The sequence below is a fragment of the Cetorhinus maximus genome, chromosome 11 (assembly GCF_964194155.1).
Source record: "Cetorhinus maximus chromosome 11, sCetMax3.hap1.1, whole genome shotgun sequence".
NCBI classification, from domain to species: domain Eukaryota; kingdom Metazoa; phylum Chordata; class Chondrichthyes; order Lamniformes; family Cetorhinidae; genus Cetorhinus; species Cetorhinus maximus.
The window spans coordinates 108945449-108966700 of record NC_135889.1 but is presented as its reverse complement, the minus strand read 5'-3'; the positions used below and the strand labels follow the sequence as shown (position 1 = coordinate 108966700).

Below are 21252 nucleotides of genomic sequence, written 5' to 3'. Positions count from 1 at the left end.
GAGTGATTGTCATGCTGTCTGCATCTCAGTCAGACACATCTCTCAGCAGTTACTCCTCTAATTAAAGTCGGCGTATTGGCTGGCCGAGTAACAAGTGCTGATTAGAAGGGGTCATAAGTTCATAACGCAGTTCTTTCCAAATGGCACTGAACTTTCTCACATGTACATTAAGTTAGGTATGTAATAGAGTTATTAAGGACACCCAGAGATTCAGACCATTGAGCTGCTGAAGATAAGAATTTTGCTGTTAAGCCTGTCTTGTAGGCCGCTTTGCATACCATAACATATTCTTATGATGTAATGGGCCATGTTGTGTATGAATGTTTAAATCCCTGTCTGTGCTATATTAACAGAGGCACTAACCCATTTACTTATAAATCTGCTGATATCCTTTTCAAATTGCAGGAAGTGGAGTTTGATCCAAGTACTTTAACCGTTCAATCAATAAAGCAGTAATTTCTAGATTAACATACTGCCCACTACTACAAAAGCCAAATTGCAACAAATTGAATCATAAAAGCAAATGTATTTTAAAGAATCACATTTCCATTCCTGTAAGTAAACTTAGAATAAATGTTGTGTGGAATGTGTTGACACTGACCCTAGATCATTGGCAACAGAAACTATGGGCGGAGTTTAATGCCCTCCCAGTGGTGAGTTTGGAGTGACCGCATCACCTTCCTGTTTCTGCCCAATTCAAGGCCAGTGTGGAAAGACACATTGATGGCCTTCCCACCTGAAGGCTAATTGAGGCCTTTATGTGGGCAATTAATGTCAACTTCAGGGCCTTATTCCACCGTCGCTGATATTCAGCCAGCAGCAGGGGGGAGAATTACCATGCGGGGCGGGAGACCCCACAAAGTGAACCCTATTTGATGCATAACTGAGGGACCCGGATTTGAGAACAGAGAGGGGTCACTGGGAGCCACCTGCTTCCCCTTTCTTCAAAACCCCTCACCCCCAACCAGTGACAACCGCTCCCCCCCCCTCCTCTCACCTGTGGCCTGGGTTCCACATGAATCCTAGGCCCTTGGTGAGTGTCTGACCGGTAGCAGCCACTGCTCCCGGTGGTGCCACAGGCAGTGGGAGAGCTGGCGGCCTCTGATTGGCCGGCAGGGTTTTGGGGGTCCAGATCCACACCAGGGATCCTGGTGAAGGACCAATGCTGGCCAGTTAAGTTCCTGAAGTACTGTAGATGCTGGAAACCTGAAATAGAAACAGAAAATACTGGAAATACTCAGCAGGCCTGGCAGCACCTGTTGGGAGAGAAACATTTCTGCTCAATGACCTGTGACTGAAAGGTCATTGAGGTGAAATGTTGACTCTTTTTCTCTCTCTCTCTCTCTAGATGCTGCTGGACCTGCCGAGTATTTCCAGGATTACATTCAGTTGCAGTACCGAGCACACCTTGGTGACAGAGCAATCATTTTAAGGCTGGATGGTAGGGAGGAGTGGTCTACGAAGAGTTATTCACTTAAAGGAGTTAACTCCTCCCATCTATACATTTTTTTCAGAAGAATGTACTTGGATTCTCAAAATCTGGGGCAGAAAGCTGTGTTCCTAAAGAGATGAAAAGATTTCCTTAAAGAATTTTTTGGAAAAAAAAACTATATTTGGTTGGTCAACCACAGCAGATTTCATTGAACTTGCTGATTAACTCTATTTGATGTTTTAACATATTTTAAGATCAACTCTCAAAGCAGAGGTGATGCATCCTCTTGGAATTGTCACAAAACAAGAACTGACCCATTTTTTGCAGCATGTTGTTCTTGGTTACTTGCAGTAAGTTTGGCACTGCACTGTTCCAATGTTTGTAGAAAAGAAATCTGAATCTTTTTTTAAAATTCCGGTATTGTTTGATTCCAGCCCAGCATTTAGCTTTCCTCATCCCATCAACCCAGTAACTTTCCAGATGCACCAGCAGATACTGAACCAGCAACGCAGCCTGAACTCTGCATTCGGCCACACCCCGCCCCTTATACAACCATCACCAACATTCGCTCCACGACAGCACATGTCCAGTACCTCTGCAGTTCTGCCACCTAGTCAGGCCAATAATGCCTCGTCTGAAGCTTCCCAGGTAAGGCCTGGGTTGTCTGAGGTACTGCAAAGTAAGCAGGGGGTGGGGAGGAGGGGATAGTGGTTGGGGGGGCTGGCGGTGGGAGGGCTGACGGTGAGGGGGCTGATTGGGTGGTAGTGGTGGGGTGGTGTTGGGAGGCATGGAGGTGAGGGGGCTGATTGGGTGGTGGTGGTGGGGTGGTGTTGGGAGGCGTGGTGGTGGGGGGACTGGCGGGGGCATGGGTCATGGGATCATGAGTGGTGCAGGGGCACCTTCGAATAATGAGTGCAAAAGTGCGGAAGTGGCTAAGCACATTGGACTCTTACCCCAGAAGAGCTGGGCTCCAATCTAGCAAAAACCAACAAAACAGATTCTTTCTCCACAGATTGTCTCAATACAGTTCCCACAAATGTGGAAAATGTTCCATGATTTTGTCTGTAGTTAGCAATAAGTTAAAATTAGCACTAAGTTAACATCAGTCAGGGAGACCATGAGATTGGCCAGTATGGGAAATGGAAATGTCACAATGGTAGAGTAAGGAGTGGCGTTCAAAGTTTTATGAAGAGGATAAAGTTATGGAGTTGAATGTTAAGTGTTCTATTTTTAACCGACTCTGTACCTCACATTGCAGTATTCCATCCCCTAACACTGATGTATCTTAGATAAAAGCAAAAAACTGCGGATGCTGGAAATCCAAAACAAAAATAAAAATGCCTGGAAAAACTCAGCAGGTCTGGCAGCATCTGCGGAGAGGAACACAGTTAACGTTTCAAGTCCGTATGACTCTTCAACAGAACTAAGTAAAAATAGAAGAGAGGTGAAATATAAGCTGGTTTAAGTGGGGGGTGGGACAAGTAGAGCTGGATAGAGGGCCAGTGATAGGTGGAGATAGCCAAAAGATGTCACAGACAAAAGGACAGAGAGGTGTTGAAGGTGTTGATATTATCTAAGGAATGTGATTATTAAGTGTAGAAAGCAGGACAAGCATGGTACAGATAGCCCTAGTGGGTATGGGGTGGGATGAAGGAATTGATTCCTTTTTCGATTCCTTCACCCCACCCCTCCGCCACTAGGGCTATCTGTACCTTGCTTGTCCTGCTTTCTAACCTTAATTAGCACATTCCTTAGATAATATCACCACCTTCAACACCTCTTTGCCCTTATGTCTATGACATCTTTTGGCTATCTCCACCTATCAATGGCCCTCTATCCAGCTCTACTTGTCCCACCCCCCCTTAAACCAGCTTATATTTCACGTCTTTTCTATTTTTACTTAGTTCTGTTGAAGAGTCATACGGACTCGAAACGTTAACTGTGTTCCTCTCCGCAGATGCTGCCAGACCTGCTGAGTTTTTCCAGGTATTTTTACTGATGTATCTTAATTTGATGATTGTGTCGTTCACTCCTCTTCATCCCCACTGCGCCCCACCCCAACCCCACCACAAATCCTCATCCCCATCACTATCAATAAAGACCCATTTTCATTCTGAGTAAAGAAACAGATAATGCTAAAAAAAAAAAAATTGATTTGGGAAATGTGACATCGAAGTAGAAACAAAAATGTTAGCTTTGAAGTAAGCAGACTTAGTTGTGTTCGTATATTTGCACTGTTGGGTTTAAATGTTTTAGCAAGGCTCGGTTTTTATTCTGTAGAGTAAGCTGAGCGGTGAGTCCGCTGTGAGCAGCACTGTCGATCCAATGATCAACAAACGCACCAAGGTTAAAACTGAGGTGGAGGGACCCCGGACTGTGTCTCCAGCAACTGAGGTGAGCAAATAAGAGCCTGTGTAAGTTGCATGTTTCCAGTGCGCAGTAAAACAAAGATTATAAGAGTCATCGAGTTACATTGGGTGCACAACGAGGAGACAGGTCATTCAACCCATCTGGCCCATGCTGGTATTTATGCTCCTCATGGGGGCCTCCTCCCACATTACTTTATCTAATCCTACCCGCATATCATTCTGTTCCTTTTCTCCCCATTTACATATCTAGATTCTCTTTAAATGCATTCACCTCAACTATTCCATGTGGTAGGGAGTTCCACATTCTAACCGCTCATTGGGTAAAGAAGTTTCTTCTGAATGTCCTACTGGATTTATTAGTGACTATCTCATATTTATAGCCTCTAGTTTTGGACTCCACCACGTGTGTAAACATCTGCTCTAAGGCTACCCTATCAAAGCCTTTCATAATCTTAAAGACCTCAAGTCACACCTTAGCCTTCCCGTTTTGTAGAGAAAAGAGCCCCAGCCTTTCCAGTTTTCCCTAATAAATATATCTGGCATTTTTCTTGTGAATCTTCTTTGCACTTTCTCCAATGCTTCTTAACATAACATTAAAGATAAGAACTAGTTTAGTCTCCCAGTGAATACTATCTGTACATCGTCTTATCTTCAAAGAACCCACATTATTGTTTCACCAATCTTTGCGTATGATTGGTACATTTACATCGGAGGGGAGAAGAATGTAACAGATAAAATACTTTGCCAACTCACGGAATTTCCACATTACTGGTGTGGCCACCATTTTGTTACTCACCCCAGCCATCCTTGGTGGAAGAGCTGACAAGCCACTTTAGAGAGCAACTAAGAGTCAACCATATTGGTTTGAGACTAGAATCACATTATAGGTCAGACTGGGTAAGAGCAGCAGGTTTCCACCCCCTAAAGGACATTGGTGAACTGTAGTGTTTTTACAACAATTCAGTAGCTTCACGCTCACTTATACTGATACCAAGCCCAGAATCTTCTGGTTGGCGTGCAGGGGTGGGCCCCACTCGCCAACGCGTAAAAGGACGCGCGGTGACGTCGGGCGTGGGTCCCGACGTCACCGCGCGTCATTCCGATCTTCAGTTCGGCAGGCGCGCACCAGAGTCAGCTGTGTGCCCGCCGAACTGTCAAAGGCCTATTAAGGCCATTAAAATAGTCATTGAAATGATTAACAGGGCTGCCCGTCCAACTTTAAGGCTGGCGGGCAGGCGAAGAGCCCAGGCGGCCTTCGCATTTTTCATGGAACCTCATCCACAGGCGGGATGAGGTTTCATGAAGGGTTTATTAATGTACTAAAAATGTTTATTAAAATTCATTGAAATGTCCCAGCTCATGTGACTCTGTCACATGAAGGAACATGTCTGAATAATTTTTTTTTCCCCTTTATTTCAATTTTTCATACCCAAACTAATCTCCCTGAGGCACAGAGCTGCCTCAGGGAGATTTCTGTGCTCTTTTGTGCGCATGCACGAAAGAGCGCAGCCCCAACTCTCCCTCCTCCCCCCGCCCGTACAGGGAGTGCTCAGCGCTTCCAGGTGCACGTCACGCTGGGCGAGCCTTAATTGGCCCGCCCACGTAAAATGGCAGCGTGGAGCCAATCACAGACGAAGATGGGCTGCGCGCCCGCTCCCGCTCAGACCCTCGACAGGGAGAAAGTTCTCCCCCAACTTTTTATTTCCAGATCGTTAGAACTGAATTCAATTTGAAATTCAAAAACTGTCAACATGGGATTTGAACTCACATTCACTGGATTAGTATTCCAGCCCTGGTCCAGTAATGTAACCACTACCTTACTGCACTCTCAAAAATGTACCACATCTTCCTCTTCATTGTCTGACACACTTTAAAAGGCCCGTCAGTGGTAAAGTTGATATGCCAATGTTAACTTTCAGAGCAATTTATAAGTTAGAACAAAAAGGTCACTTGTGAATGACATGACAGGAGCCATCGAGTTGACTTACATCACTAGATTGCCTCCTATTGCCTGAAAGGTTAAAGTCCCAAAAGAACAAATTAAAATTGTGTGAGTGCAGACTCTCAGATTTGGAGGTTAAAATTACATTACCCCATGTCCAGATAAATGCTCATGCACTTTATATCACATTATATGGTGGTGCTGATGCTCCCATCACATTCTCTCTCCCCACCATGGACTCTTTCAGCTCATTTCTCTCTCTACCTCTGCCTGTATCGCCAGAAAGGACTTTTTGGGTCATCGGGAGGGCGCAGCGGGCAGGCCCGGGAGCGGCCGGTAAACGGTCCGCCAGCCGCGATCGGCGCCCGGCCACCATTTCATGCCGGCTGGCCAATTAACGGCCAGCCAGCGTCGAACATGCTGTGAAAGGCTCAGCACCGCCAGGGTGGGGGTGGGGGCCGAGCACTGAAGTCTGCGCAGGCGCCGGTGGGGAGGGTGCAATGAAAGCTCCCTGAAGTCAGCGAGCTGTCTCCGGGAGCTGAAGAATTTTCAAATCAAAGATTTGGAAAATCTGAAAAAAAATGTACCTTCATAGGACTGTCTCACATTAACATACAGGTAATAAGATTTACTTCAAAACATTGTTATTTTAATTTTCAGTTAATGTTGGAAACCTCATCCTGCTCATGGATGAGGTTTCCTCAAAAACGCAAAGGCCGTCTGGCCGATTTGCCCGCCGGCCAAACATAAGGTTGGACGGGCAACAAAAATTTCCCTTAATTAATACTTTAATGGCCTTAAGAGGCCTCTTAATTGCTGGCGGGCACGCTGCCGACTCTCATGTGTGCCCGCTGGCCAAAATATTGCCCACTATTACGCCTGTGGGAAGTAAGGTTCTGCCCAATATGTTGTTAACGATTTTACCTGCTCAAAATCTGGAAAATGATGACCTTGCAATAAAAACCATTGAAAAGTACTGCTACTGAATCAAAAGTAGAGTATTGTCTGGGGTTAAAATGTTAAAATGTCATTTTATTGTAACTGCAAAAAAAAAAAATCGGTCATGGAAGTTATTCGCATTCGAAAACTTCATTCAAAATATGAAAATTAAAACGTTGTTAGTTTGCTACGCACAAGCAATACTGCATGTGAACAGGGCCCCTCACCCTTCATTTTGCTTCAATAGACCTGTTTAGCTAGAAAGGCTCGTTAACTCGGATCCTGGCAATGGCCTCGGTTCGGGATATTTTGCAGCTTGTCATAGTTGCAGAGGGTTCTATGTGAGAAAAGATGAATGGTAACACCAGCCGTGACAATGTTGGGCTGAGTCCCAGGCTCTTTCCTCAGTGCAACTCCAGGAGCCGTCTGCTGTGTAATGGAGAGTTACTAATGGGTTATTACCTCAGCGTTATAAAGTACTGCTCTGCAATCTCTCTGTCACTGGTCAAAGACAGTAAGATTTGATACAGTGAAGCCTTTAGTTCCTGATCTTCTGTCCGTCCTGATGTGTGAGGATTAGCAGCGAGATCAATTTATCTCCTTTCTTTTTAAACCATTTTTTATTGTAACTCTAAACTACAAGAAGTGTCCCTGCACTACATTTTAATGAAATATACAATACCTTGCTGTCACTGGGGCAGCAAGGGCTTTGACTAATTCTTTGTTCTGCCTTAGTCCAGAGGTAGCTCCAGTCAGGCTTTGGCATGATGCATGGGGACGGCTATGTTTATAATCATCTGGGGCCAGGAAAATTGATGAAGATAGCATATCAGAGAAAGATAAACATGCTGTAGTCAGCACGTTCAGGGCAGGAGCCACATCTCACGAGTTTTAAGTTTAGATCACGTCAACAGCAGCCAGCGCATGACCCAAAAGCATCTCCAGCTGCGACGTGGGCAAACGCTAATGAGACAATTTTTAAAAAAACACACAGTGGGCATCTGAAAGGAATTAATATCTTAGCAGTAATGTGCGTTCATTAGTACAAACAAATTGCTTGTGTGATCGCGTCGCTTTTGGCTCCATTCGGAGGCCTTTGGTTCCTCCGAGGTGGAGAGTAGTTAATGCCTTAATTCGGTCACCGAAACATAATTGCGCTCCCCCGGGCTGTGGTGACCCCACTGTTTGAGACAGGTTTTTGATCGACAAGCGAGCCCAAGGGTTACGGGCAGGGTTTGACATGGGGTGGGGGTTGCGGGGGTGCAATGGGTGGTGACGGCAGGAAAGTGGAGTTAAAGCCACAATCAGATCAGCCGCGACTATATTGAATAGCAGAGCAGGCTCAAGGGGCCGAATGGCCTACTCCGGCTCCTATTTCTTATGTTCTTAGTGCTGCGGGTGCCACTGTCATTATTTTTTTTTAGGGCCTTGAGCCAGCCCCATGCGTCATGCCAAAGCCTGACTGGGATTGCCTCTGGACTAAAGCAGAACAAGGAATTAGTCAAAGCCTATGCTGTCCCAGTGAGCCAAGTGTGCCCGACCTGAGTCCAGTTGTTTGCAGTAATTCTGGATTATGTGGGACAATGGGATTATTTTAAAATCCTGTCCATTCCTCTTCTCTTCTGAACTCAAACCAATAATGGATCTAACTTTCATTGCTCCAATCTTGAATTTTCATGAGGAACGGGAATTCCTGTTCTAGGCTGGGGTCAGGACAAGAAAGGGAGAACTAGACAAGGTACTGAGTTAAGGCATTATTTGGGTGAGGAACAGGGTATGAAATTAGCTAACATCATATTGTTGGCCACGTGTGCGACTCCTAATGGTTGTCCATCAGGTGGGGGCGGGTGGCGAACCGTTGCCTAGCAACATGGCTGCCCTCTCCCATGGAGAAAGGTGTGCTCCATGGAGGAGATCTAAAGAAAAGTACATTAAAAAATAGAGCAGAAGAACATAATGGTTAAAAAAAATACTGAGTGAAAGAAACGGAATAATTTGTTAATTTGGTTTCATTTGTGCTGAGCATCTAAACGACTGCTAAAGAGATTAATTCAAATAACTTACATCTATCAGAGCATCAGAGGACCAGATGAATGCAGGACTGTTACAACTGCTGTTACGTTTCATATAGCAATGTCTCAATTTCCCCCTTTATTTATCTAATTGCTCAGGATCGGCTGGCAGGGCTGACAGAGGTGAAGGATGATTTGGATAAAGATGATTGCAAACAGGAGCCGGAGGTCATTTACGAGACCGTGTGTCACTGGGAAGGGTGCAACAAAGAGTACGACACTCAGGAACAACTGGTGCATGTGAGTAAATCCTGAGCAAAGAGCTGGAAAGCAGTTGGAGCACGGCGAGGCAACAGGTGTGGATTTTGGGCATCGCATCGCAAGGTTTAATGCAGAATCATAGAATGGTGGCAGCACAGAAGGAGGCCATTTAGCCCATCAAGCCCGTGCAGGCCGTCTGCAAGAGCAATTTAGCTGGTCCCACTTCCCCACCCTTTTCCTGTAGCCCTGTCATTTTTCCCCTTCAGTTGCTTATCCAACTCACTTTTGAAAGCCATGTTTGAATCTGCCCCCACCACTCATTTATTCCAGATCCTAACTAATGCCTGCATGAAAAAGCTTTTTCCTCATGACGAGTTTGATCCTTTAATCAATCATTTTAAATCAGTGTCCCCCGGTTCTTGACCCTTCAATCAAATGATTTTGAACACCTCTATCAAATTTCCTCTCAATCTTCCCTTCTCTAAGGGGGACAGCCTCAGTTTCTCCCAGCTATCCAGGTAACTCAAATCCCCCGTTCATGAAACCGTTTTTGTAAGTTTTTCTACACCCTTTCTAAAACCTTCCCACCCTCCATAAAGTGAAAAGTTGGACACGATGCTCCAGTTGAGGCTGAACTAATGTTTTATAAAGGTTTGCTTTTATTCTCTATGCCTTTAGCTATTAAACCCAGAAATCCAGTGTGCTTTATTAACCATTTTCTCAATCACCTTCAACAAATTGTTCCCCTGCACCCCCATGAGATATACCGCTCTCATTTTAATGACGGTGTACGAATACATCTCTTGTCAACATTTTAAGGAGCGTGATGATGATGTTTGGATGGTTTCAGATTTTCTTCTGTAGTTGCAGCAACACCACTTGTTCCATTGCAATTTAAACACGTTTAATTCTGCGTGATTGCTCATGAAAGGAGGAAGGCAGATCTTGCATTCATATAGCACCTAAGGCGAACCCCGGACATCCCAAATTGCTTTACGCACCTGGGGAAGAGCTTTCTGCTCATTGGGCAGGCGCACGCCCGACCCGAACGAGCATAAAATGAGGCGCGATGGCGCCGGGCGAGCGTCCCGACATCGTTGCGCGCTCACGCAATATTTCGGTCGGCAGGCACGCGCGGGAGTTGGCAACGCGCCTGCCGGCAATTAAAAGGCCTATTAAGGCCATTAACGATCTAATTAACAATTTAAATTTTACGGCTGGCGAGCAGGCAAAAAGGCCGAGCGGCCTTTGCGTATTTTGCGAAACCTCATCCACGGGCGGGATGAGGTTTCGATCCGTCATTAAAATAAATAAAACGTTCTCATACTAATTTCTAACATGTCCCTGCTCATGTGACAGTCGGCTTCCCGACTGCTCCTGCCCACCCCCGCCCGATGAGGGCAAAATTGTGGCCCCCTGAGTACTTCTGAAGTGTGATCATAGCTGCAATGTAGATAAATGCAGCAGCCATTCCGCACACAACAAGACCCCACCAGCAGCAATGAGATAAATGACTGGATCACCTGCTTTCGTGATGTTTGTGGAACAAATAAATGCTGATCACAACACCTCCCCTGCTGTTCTTTTGAGTATAGCAGCACTTTTCTGAGGGGGGAGGAGACGGGTCCTTGGTTTAACATTTCATTTGAACAACAATAGCTCCGACGGACTTAGTGCTATATTGAAGTGTCAGCCAAGATTATGCCCTCAAATCCTGGGATGGCGCTTAGAATCCAAGGCGTTCTGCTTCAGAGGCAGGAATGCTACCCAGGAGCTAAGCCTGACATCTTGCATGAGATCCACGCCACCTGTGTTTGTCTCAAGTTATTTGGCTGATTTCAATTCCACGTTTGCTCTAATGGATTGCCTTTCCATTTTGTTCTGTAATTAGTGACTGCTGGGTATGAGCATTTATGTCTATAAAAATTCCAGTATTTGGGAAAGACCTAACATCTGCTTCCACAAGCTAGTGTGTGTGTGCCCCCTGAGACAAGCCCAGAGAGCAGATGTCAGTCTTTTCATCCCCACCTCTCCCCCCACCACCCCCCCCACCAAACACACCCACCCACCCACTGGGGAATCTGAACAAACACCTCTAGACTGACAGCGAACAGCCACAGACACCACTATGCCAATAGGGACTGCACACGGATTGTCTTTTACTGCTTCCCCCTGCTTCCACCCCCAAGATTGATTAGCCCACCAATACTGGCAGGGTAAGGAGATTATAGTCTCTCAGAATTTCACAGCACAGAAAGAGGTGATTTAGCCCGCTGGCTATCTGAAGGAACTATCCATTTATTCCCCAACCCTCCTGCTACGTTATCAGAAAATACAGATGTAACCCCACCTCCACCTCCAAGTGCTGGACATTCATTTAACAATTTTTTTTATTAAAATACAGACTCTGCTGTTCCAGATATCAGCCACCAAGAAAACAGGGATTTTTTTTTTACCCCAGAGCATTCAGCGTGTTGTCACATCTGCACGGACGAACCTTGCTTCCTTTTCCCATGTATTTCTCTATTTGAAAATTCTTTCGAGTTATCAACAGTCACAGATTGCAACTCTTTCGAGTACAATCACATTTCTTGGTTTCCGGGAGTGGGACATGAACCCACAACCCTCTGATTCAAAGGCGAGGGTGCTATGACCAAGTGCTCTCCTTAATCCAATTCATCAATTGATCCAAATAAGCTTGAAACAGGCTCAATTATACAAAATTTACAGCAAAAAAAAAAGCAGATCATTTGACCCAACATGGCGATGTTAATGCTCCACACCAGCCGCCTCCAACTTTACTTCATCTCATCCCATCAACATAACCTTTTATTTCTTTATCCAGCTCCCCTTTAAAGTGGACCTGATATTCACCTCCATCTGACCACGAGACAGCAAGTTCCATATTCTTACAATTCACTGAGCAAATTCGCTGAACTCCCTGCTGGATTTATTAGGAACTAATTTATATTAATGTCTTCGACTTTTGCACTCCCCCAATAAGTGGAAACATCTTTTCCGCATCTGCACCATCGAGCCCTAGTGAAATAATGTCAGAGACCGCTAGCTGAACACTGCAGGCCCACAACTGGAGTCTGATCTTATTCCCCCCCTGCAGTCTCCACGTTGCATGGGATCCGTTGCAGCAGAGAGTTTGAGAACATTCACCTTAATTGCTACTAAAATTGGCCAATTTCTTCAGCTAGGATTTTACTCTCTTGACACTCTGCTGGGTATTAAGCCCTGTGTGGTCAGCCCTGAGTTCTTGCCATCAAGAAATTAGATACAGCCCCAGGAAATTAAACCTCAAAAAGCTGCCTTTCAGCCTGATACGAGCAAGCTGTTGGGCGGTCTCTTCTTTATAACTTGTTTAATTTACTGCTTATTTTCCAGAACAATTGCATCAGCATTAACTTACTGCCCATGCTGTATGTTATTAAACATCCAGCATTTTGCCAAAACCTTCAGTTGTGAACCTGGAAGTGGATTTTTGCAGATCTGAATTCATTCATCCGTACAGAATTAGCTGACCCAATAGCGAGAGGGCTCTGTGCAACCCCATTACTGGAGTGTTGCGTCATGCACCCTGAGGTCTGATAAAAACAGCGTCTCTGCTTATGTCTCCTTCTCAAGTAGGGAAACCATATAATGGTGGTTTTACTTCAGTTATGTGACACCCTTTCCTCTGCCAGCAACACAAAAGTCTGACCAGCTGGATCTGCAAGTTCGTGAATCCTAAGGACCACAGAGGCAAAGCAAAGCATGGGCCTCCAATCAACGTTTTCCTTTAAGGGGCCAAGCATGTTTCAAGCAGGGAAAGCAGCACTCGTTAGTGATCTCCATTTGTATTCGGCTAGAGCTCTAACCCAAAAACAGACGATCTGGTCATTAGCACATTGCTGTGGGAGCTTGCTGTGTACAAATTGGCATCTACATTTGCATATAATACAACAGCGGCCACACTTCAAAAAAACGCTTCTTTGGCTGTGAAAGCTTTGGGATGTCCTAAGGCAGTGAAAGATGTATATCTTTCTTCACAGCATAACAAGCTATCAACTACACAGAGCATGCCCTCTCCTAACTGGGATAGATCTTTTCTCCAAACCCCACCCTCCGTATATGATGATTAATCCCAGTCTAGGCTTCAATTGGCACTAATTAAAGACAAATTAATCTAAATTGCATTTGTTTGGAGTAAGTCAATTGTTTACACATTATTTAGACAGAAAGTGGAGACAGATGTAAAGGGCACAGTAATAGCAGGGTACTTGAGGGGGAAAAAAGGTTTGTGTGGGTGGGAGTGGATAGAATTATCTGCCCAAACTGCAAGAGCAGTGGAAAAAATATGATCTCTAATTAATGGCCACCCTTCCCAGGACCTGTATTCATCATAAGCCCCTTCTTTCCTCCTGCCAAAGGCTTAAGCTGTTGACAGCAGGTGCATTTTATTGTGGAGTTCAGCTAATAGATGACATGCCTTCATTCAGCTTACTTATTTTCTAAAGACCAGCGTCTACTTGAATACCAGGGATGTAGTGAAGCAAAGCAGAAGCAGCATGTGTTTCTCATTACCAACTTGTGTGTCAGTCTGCTGAGATGTGAGGGATTCGCCTGCAGAGACTTACAAGCCATTGCCAGGACCACACTCCTTCAGTGCAGGAAGTCTACAGATGCGAGCTTGCCTCCCCTCCCTCTGCCGCGCCCGTATCAACATTAATTAAACTAATTCAAATATGCTGTAGATCTGTGCAGGCCTGCTTGTACATTGCCTTCAGTTTCTGCCCGGCGCCCTTCATAATTAGGCTGAAGTTTGGATTAAGGAGAGAAAAGACAAAATGAGTCAGGTTTTGGTTTCAGTTTGTGTACGATAGCTCCATCTGAGCACAGACTATTTGAGGAAGGCAGCCTTGGTCATTTAGCCTGCTGGGATATAAATATTGCAGCATACGTCCCATTTCATTCTTCTCTGTCTATAGTAGGTTTATTTTTCGGTAAGCATTTGAGCCACTTAAATCTTTAGCTCAGATATTGTCGTTTCTAAGGATTCAATATTGGTTGCACTTCTCTTCTCACCCGATTAAACCTTCCCTCTCTTTCAGAAAGAAATCATTTTAAAGCATTTGGGATCTTCATTTCCCAGTTTCATTGATCATAAAATCAAGGGCTCACTGGGTTTCTTAACTTCAAGCATCGTTTTTGCTCTTTTTGTCTGTCTCCCCATTGTTCTCCTCCTCTGCAAGGGACTAACTTCTTTAGGGGCCCAGTTCTGATGAGCTTTTTGAGGCCCTGCTTTGCCTAGCAGTTACCATTTTCCATGCATGATCATAGGTCATGAGTGTTCTCAACCTATTTAATCACGGAGGGGGAATGTCATTTCCAAGCCTGATTCTGATCTGAACCCCAGCCAATGTCTATGCATGCAGATTTGCCCAGGACTTTCTAGAGTATTATCAGAAGTGGAAGCCTTGGCTGAATGTTGAGGAGAATTTTAACACTCTCTGGTTGAATGGGTAATTTTCATCCATCAAATCGACTTAACTGCAGTGGACCAATTAATCTGAATATTTTAATGGCTAAAAATATTGTTCAACAATGCAAAGGTTAAAAGATAATGACTTTACACCATTTTTGTTCTGTGCAGAGGTCTGGTTGTTAAACCTAGAAAATTTGGTCTTACTGAAGTGCCTTCATAGCCATCTTCAATGTGTTTTCTCCCGCAGCACATTAACAACGAGCACATCCATGGTGAGAAGAAGGAGTTTGTTTGCCGGTGGCGGGACTGTTCTCGAGAACAGAAGCCGTTCAAGGCGCAGTACATGCTAGTGGTGCACATGCGGCGACACACGGGAGAGAAACCACACAAGTGCACTGTAAGTTTATTAGCTGGAGAGATGGAGGCACATTGAGCAGACAAGAGTGGACTAGCAACATGAGGAATCTATCAGTAACTTGGACGGGGGAGGGGGGGGCGGTGGGCGGGCGGGGGCGGTGGAATCTTGAGCAGTCAAGAGTTTAGTAGGAATGCAAATAGTTTTAATGCTCAGTTGTAACCTAGTGAAACACCGATGGTAACAGCCAGCCCTCATACACCATAACTTACAATGGCGCTATTTTGGTCTAGTCGATGGCTTGATTACCAACACAAGTAGGATTTATAAAGTCTGAATTTAGAGAATCAAACTACAAACTCATTCAAACCATGCGCTCTTTACCTCAACAAAATGGCAGCTAGAGAGAATGGTGACTGTAGACCCAGACTTCCTACATTCTTGTCACCGCTGGGACAAACCGGCAGATCCTAGTCACAAGGAAACTCTTTCGTTTTTATGGATTTTTTTTTTTTGCAATTGATTGATTGACCTAAACATTGGTAACAATGGGAATGACCTGTTTGCAATGATGAAATGCCAGTCTGGTGTCTAGATATGGCTCTTATTTCAGGTACACTTGTAAATATGACATGCACATTAGAATTCAAAACTCCACCCGTTTTATTTTAAAGTGAGGAACATGAAAAATAGGAACTTGAAAATAAAATAAATAGCTAGATGTTGGTGAGTTAGTAGATCACAGCCGACTCCTCTAGGTAACTTGATAGCACTTTTCAAGATCGTCCATCAATACTTCAAGGCAATTTGGAGCAATAATAAACAAAAGAATTCACTGCAGAAGACAATCCTTTAACCTCTTGTTTGAACTGTCTAAGCACCCTTGCTACTCGTTTCAAATGTGCTAATTCCTTGCTTAGTAGAGCAGACAGAGGAATGTCATCGGCTAATATTGCCATCAAGAATGTCTAGGCCTGTGTTCCTGCTTTTTCTGTACGGTCTCTTTCTGTTCTCAAGTAATTATTTTTTTGGGATATGGGGTCAGGACAGAAATGCTCAGAGAGATCTGTGGCACTTTTACATGGTCAGGCCTAAACAAGACCCTGTGACAGTACTTGAGCCATTCTCCCCAATTGACACTTGCTCTGTCACAGCTCCTCAAGGATGAGGTCAAAGAGCCATTGGTAAAAGCAAAGTAGTCTCGATTTTAGTTTAAATGAGGACCTGATAACAGCTCGTGACCTCCCTGAAAATGCAGGCCAACAATACTATTGGGTCTCCCAAGGTCAAGTTCAACAGAATGCCGTCAGCCTGGAGACTAATCCCACCCACAGTCGATGACACTCCTTCAGGATAAACCGCTTTCTTAATGCCTTTAGTGCCTTGACACAGTTATTGCCATCAGAATAAACAGTGCAGAGACCAAAGAGTATTTTTGGCAGAAATAGTGTTTGATTTAAAAAACAAGAAATAAAAGTGGTTGGAAATACACAGCAGGTCTTTAAGGAATAAAGGACATTTTGGGTGCAGATCTTTTGTGGAAATGTGTTGAAAATCTTTCCCTGTTGCAAATCTTAGAACAGCTTTTCTCTTCTCAGCTGCTATGCTTTTACCTGCATTTCCGGTTTTATATATATAATGGTGCTGAAGATTATCATTACTAGAAAATTGAAGGAGCAAGTTCAAAGAATTTTTGCCAAATTGACCATTCGAGCGTGGATGCTTTCCCCTGGTTGGCTGTTGAGACAGATACTAGTGTTTATTTTGTAAGGGAATTGGGTAAATATTTCAAAGTTAAGAACACCTAAATATGCACTGGAACAGCTTGGCTAGGGGAGTGGCCAGTTATGCTCCAGAACTTGCCGCACCCCTAGCCAAGCTGTTCCAGTACAGCTACGACACTGGCATCTACCCGGCTATGTGGAAAATTGCCCATGTACGTCCTGTACACAAAAAGCAGGACAAGTCCAACCCAGCCAATTACTGCCCCATCAATCTATTCCCGATCATCAGTAAAGTAATGGAAGGGGTCATCAACTGTGCTATCAATTGGCACTTGCTTAGCAATAACCTGCTCACTGACGCTCAGTTTGGGTTCTGCTAGGGCTATTCAGCTTCTGACCTCATTACAGCCTTGGTTCAAACATGGACAAAAGAGCTGAACACCCGAAGTGAGGTGAGAGTGACTGCCCTTGATGTCAAGGGGCATTTGACCGAGTGTGGCATCAAGGAGCCCGAGCAAAACTGGAGTCAATGGGAATCAGGGGGAAAACTCTCCACTGGTTGGAGTCATACCTAGCACAAAGGAAGATGGTTGTGGTTGTTGGAGGTCAGTCATCTGAGTTCCAGAACATCACCGCAGGATTTCCTCAGGGTAGTGTCCTCAGCCCAACCATCTTCAGCTGCTTCATCAATGACCTTCCTAACATCATAAGGTCAGAAGTGGGGATGTTCGCTGATATTCAGCACCATTCGCGACTCCTCAGACACTGAGTCAGTCCAATTCCAAACTCAGCAAAACCTGGACAATATCCAGGCTTGGACTGACAAGTGGCAAGTAACATTCGCGCCACACAAGTGTCAGGCAATGACCATCTCCAGCAAGAGAGAATCCAACCATCGCCCCTTGATGTTCAATGGTATTACCATCACTGAACCCCCACTATTAACATCCTTCGGGTTACCATTGACCAGAAACTGAACTGGACTTGCCATATAAATACTGTGGCTACAAGAGCAGGTCAGAGGCTAGGAATCGTGTTACAAGTAACCCACTTCCTGCCTCCCCAAAGCCTGTCCACCAATTACAAGGCACAAGTCAGGAGTGTGATGGAATACTCCCCACTTGCCTGGATGAGTGCAGCTCCCACAACACTTAAGAAACTTGATTCCATCCAGGACAAAGCAGCCCACTTGATTGGCACCATATCCACAAACACTCTCTCCTTCCACCACCGATGCACAGTGGCAGCAGTGTGTACATCTACGAGATGCACTGCAGAAACTCACCAAGGCCCCTTAGACAGCATCTTCCAAACCCACGATCACTACCATCTAGAAAGACAAGGGCAGCAGATAGATGGGAACACCACCACCTGGAAATTCCCCTCTAAGTCACTCACCATTCTGTCTTGGAAATATATCACCATTCCTTCACTGTCGCTGGGTCAAAGTCCTGAAACTCCCTTCCTAACAGCACTGTGGGTGTACCTACACCAAATGGACTGCAGCGGTTCAAGAAGGCAGCTCACCACCACCTTCTCAAGGGCAATTAGGAATAGGCAATAAATGCTGGCCCATCCAGCGAGGTCCATATCCCATGGATGAATACGAAAAGACATTGCTACTTTAAAGGTGCCATATACATGCGAGTTGTTGTTTCATGTACAAGTCTAGACAATGAGCGTCAGTAGAATATGGGAGCCTGAAATGCATCATATATGAGGCTAATCTGTTACCTGCTCAACATCCATTTGGGGTACTGGACAGCAGTGAAGGTGTAACCCCGCACTAATGTCAATTGTGAAGCCCTGCTGTTGCCAGAGGTGAAATAAGCTAGTTCAACAAAGGGGAGAATGCTCTTTACCTTGGAAATGGCGAGCATTGATAATGGCAAATTTCCCTGCACCGGCAACGTATGTTAGTCTTTCACAAATGACTCTTGAATATACAGTGTTTGTTAAATATATGTCCTTAGGTCACAAGAACTGTTTTTCTGCTCTGATGTCTACACTTTTTTTAAAAATAGAATGATGAATAAAAATGACAAAGAGCTGTAGCTCAGGGGAGGAAAAGCTATTGCACGTTAATTATTATTTCATGAAATTTTTACTCTGAAAGTAGAACAGTAGGTTTTTTTTTTAAAACAACAAAAACACTTGCTACCTTGCAGACTGGTTAAAAGATTGATAGGACGTAGAAAGGTATATTAAAAATGAAACCGCTTTGTTCCCAAATGTTTGGGCTTAAGGATTTTTAAGCACCAATTCAGTTGTTCAGTACAATGAACTTAATGTTTACCCATGGAGGGATTTGTAGCTATACATTCATGTCCCATCTGCTCAGATTTCCTCTTCCTTCACCTGTAAATATTAGTACTTCAGTCATTTTGAGAAAAACATACTGTTGTGTTAGCAGCACAGTAGATTTCTCTGCAGCTGACTACTTGAGAACAGTATCTTGTCAAAGTTGGAGATTAATAGTAGCAGACTAATTATTAAGAGTGGCATCTGAACACAGTGGTTTCAGAGGGATTGAAATCATGCTCTGTGACAGAAGTGATCATTTTGGCGTTAACCCATCTTGTTTCAAATGGGTTTGTTTTAATGGGTCGATTCAATCATTTCACCCCAGAAGGGCTAAAATTCAGATCATCTGACCTGCATTAAGAACGGTGCCAGAATGAGAAAATAAACTGCCCTCGCCCACCAGGGACTTGGATGAACATTGCCTTGAGATTGCCAGGAGGGAGAGATCGATCTTCTCCGCCCCACAATTAAACTACTAAAAGTTAGATGGATATGCCATTGTCTGTCCCAATAGGCCACTGGGGAACAGGGAGGCAAAATGACCAATATAGCAGGGGAAACATAGCAATAGTAAAACAAGTGAATGCGTATTAAGGAACAGGTTTAACAAATTATAATAAATTTGGTCCATCTTTGTTGTGCTGACTCCAGCCCCTTAATTTATGAATGAGATGTATTTTTCTTCTCTACGGAATTGAATCTGCAGCTGGGAGGAGTAGGAGTGCTCCAGATCTATCCCGAAAGTTGTTGTCAGCCTCTGCGCATACAACCCTCCCCCCACCACCCACACTTTCCATGGTTGGACCCTCCACACAAACGGATCTGACACCCCCTCAAGATTGGAGTGCCCACATGAAATGATCCCCTGCACAATCAGACCCCCCACCCAACATGATCGGAACCCTCCTCCCCACAGTCAGCCCTTCCCCGAATGGAAAACCTCCATCATGATCAGGCCCCTCCCCCACAATCAAACTCCATCCCCCTCAATCCTCCTGCAATTGGGTCCTTCCACCTCCCCCCCCCCCCCCGCCCCACCCCCGCCACACTCAGGCCCTTCACACGCACCCCTCCCCCAACCTCCCCACCCACCCATCCACAGCCCCCCCCCCCACCTCCAACAATTGGAAACCGTCCCCCATGATTGGGCCTCTCGCCCCATGATTCAGATTGACTCCTCAACAATTGCTACCACCACCACCCTCCCCAACAACAATCAGACTCTCACCATAATCAGTGGACATCATGACTGGGCAGACTAATTTTGACCGTTCCAACTGGCACCCCGCCCCCCCCCCCCCCCGGCCAACACTGCCGATTGACCTCACTCCGAATCACGCCCCTCTCCCGATCGCCCCCACTCCCGATCGTGCCCCTCTCTCTATCACGACTCCCGTCATCAACACCCCTTCAAATCCCTGATCACCCCTCCCCCACTATCGCCCAATATCCTTTTGCCGACCCCCTCCCACTTCCACGACCAACACCCGGGCCGCTGCATGAATGGCACCCTACCCCAGTTATACCCTCATAAAGCCAGCAAGCTACCTCCTGGTGCCCAACTACTGTCCACAGCCTGCTAGCAAGATGCCAATGATTCCAGGGCACAATTTTGGGTGAGCCTCAGGCCTCTGGCTTGTGTTGCACATACTTGGCATGCCATCCATGTTGAGCCTGAAAACTGGACCAAAACGAACCGCCAGCCCTGTGTCTTTTCAGACATATCTGTGTTTGTGAAATCCTCATGCAGTTTACACAGTGGTGCCAGATTCAGTTCAGTGCTTCCATGGCATGCCAAGGATTGTTAAATGAAAACTAATTACAGCATTTTTAAAAATAATTTTACTAATTAACTCATTTCTGAAATAAGGACACATGCACGCATGGACCTGCGTAATGTAATATAACTCTACATTACAACAGCCTCACAAAAAAAAAAATCCCATTTCACTTGCTGAAGTCCTGCAAGGTTTTGGAAGGATTGTATGGGAATTCTTCCAAGAACCGGTTGGAATGCTGTAGGAAGTTGGCAAGGATGTGGCGTAGGATATTTTCCTCTGGATAAACCTTTGCAGAGAGACCTGACGGAACAGTCTTTCAAATCTGCTTCGTTTATGAGGTTTACGCGATATCACAGGCTCATTTGTAGTTGTCAATTGGAAGCAAATGCTCTCTGATTGAAATAATACCAGTTTTGGAAAGTTAAACAGCAGCTGTTCCCTCCCCAGTTCTAATCCCGACTTTTCTTCCATGAAAACTTCTGAATGTATCGGAGAGAATAGATCAGCTTGAAACACCAGAACTCACGTACGCAAACAGCAAGCTCTTAAAACGATAAAATCACACTTTGTCGTGAGACCTGTGTGCAAAAGCTGAAACCCTAGATATTTTAGATAAAAATTGCCTTTGCTACATTGCCAACACTCATATTTTCATTAATG

At 44.9% G+C, this 21252-nt stretch overlaps 1 protein-coding gene across 4 annotated transcripts in view; it reads left to right on the top strand.

The window, feature by feature from the left end:
• Positions 1-21252, top strand: part of gli2a (GLI family zinc finger 2a) — a 354425-nt gene that overhangs the window by 297742 nt on the left and 35431 nt on the right. For all 4 annotated transcript variants that reach the window (XM_078552577.1, XM_078552579.1, XM_078552578.1 and 1 more), the window contains 4 exons: positions 1867-2080; positions 3713-3826; positions 8854-8994; positions 14676-14825. In XM_078552577.1, coding sequence (XP_078408703.1) covers positions 1867-2080; positions 3713-3826; positions 8854-8994; positions 14676-14825 — 619 coding nt within the window. The remainder of the gene's footprint in view (positions 1-1866; positions 2081-3712; positions 3827-8853; positions 8995-14675; positions 14826-21252) is intronic.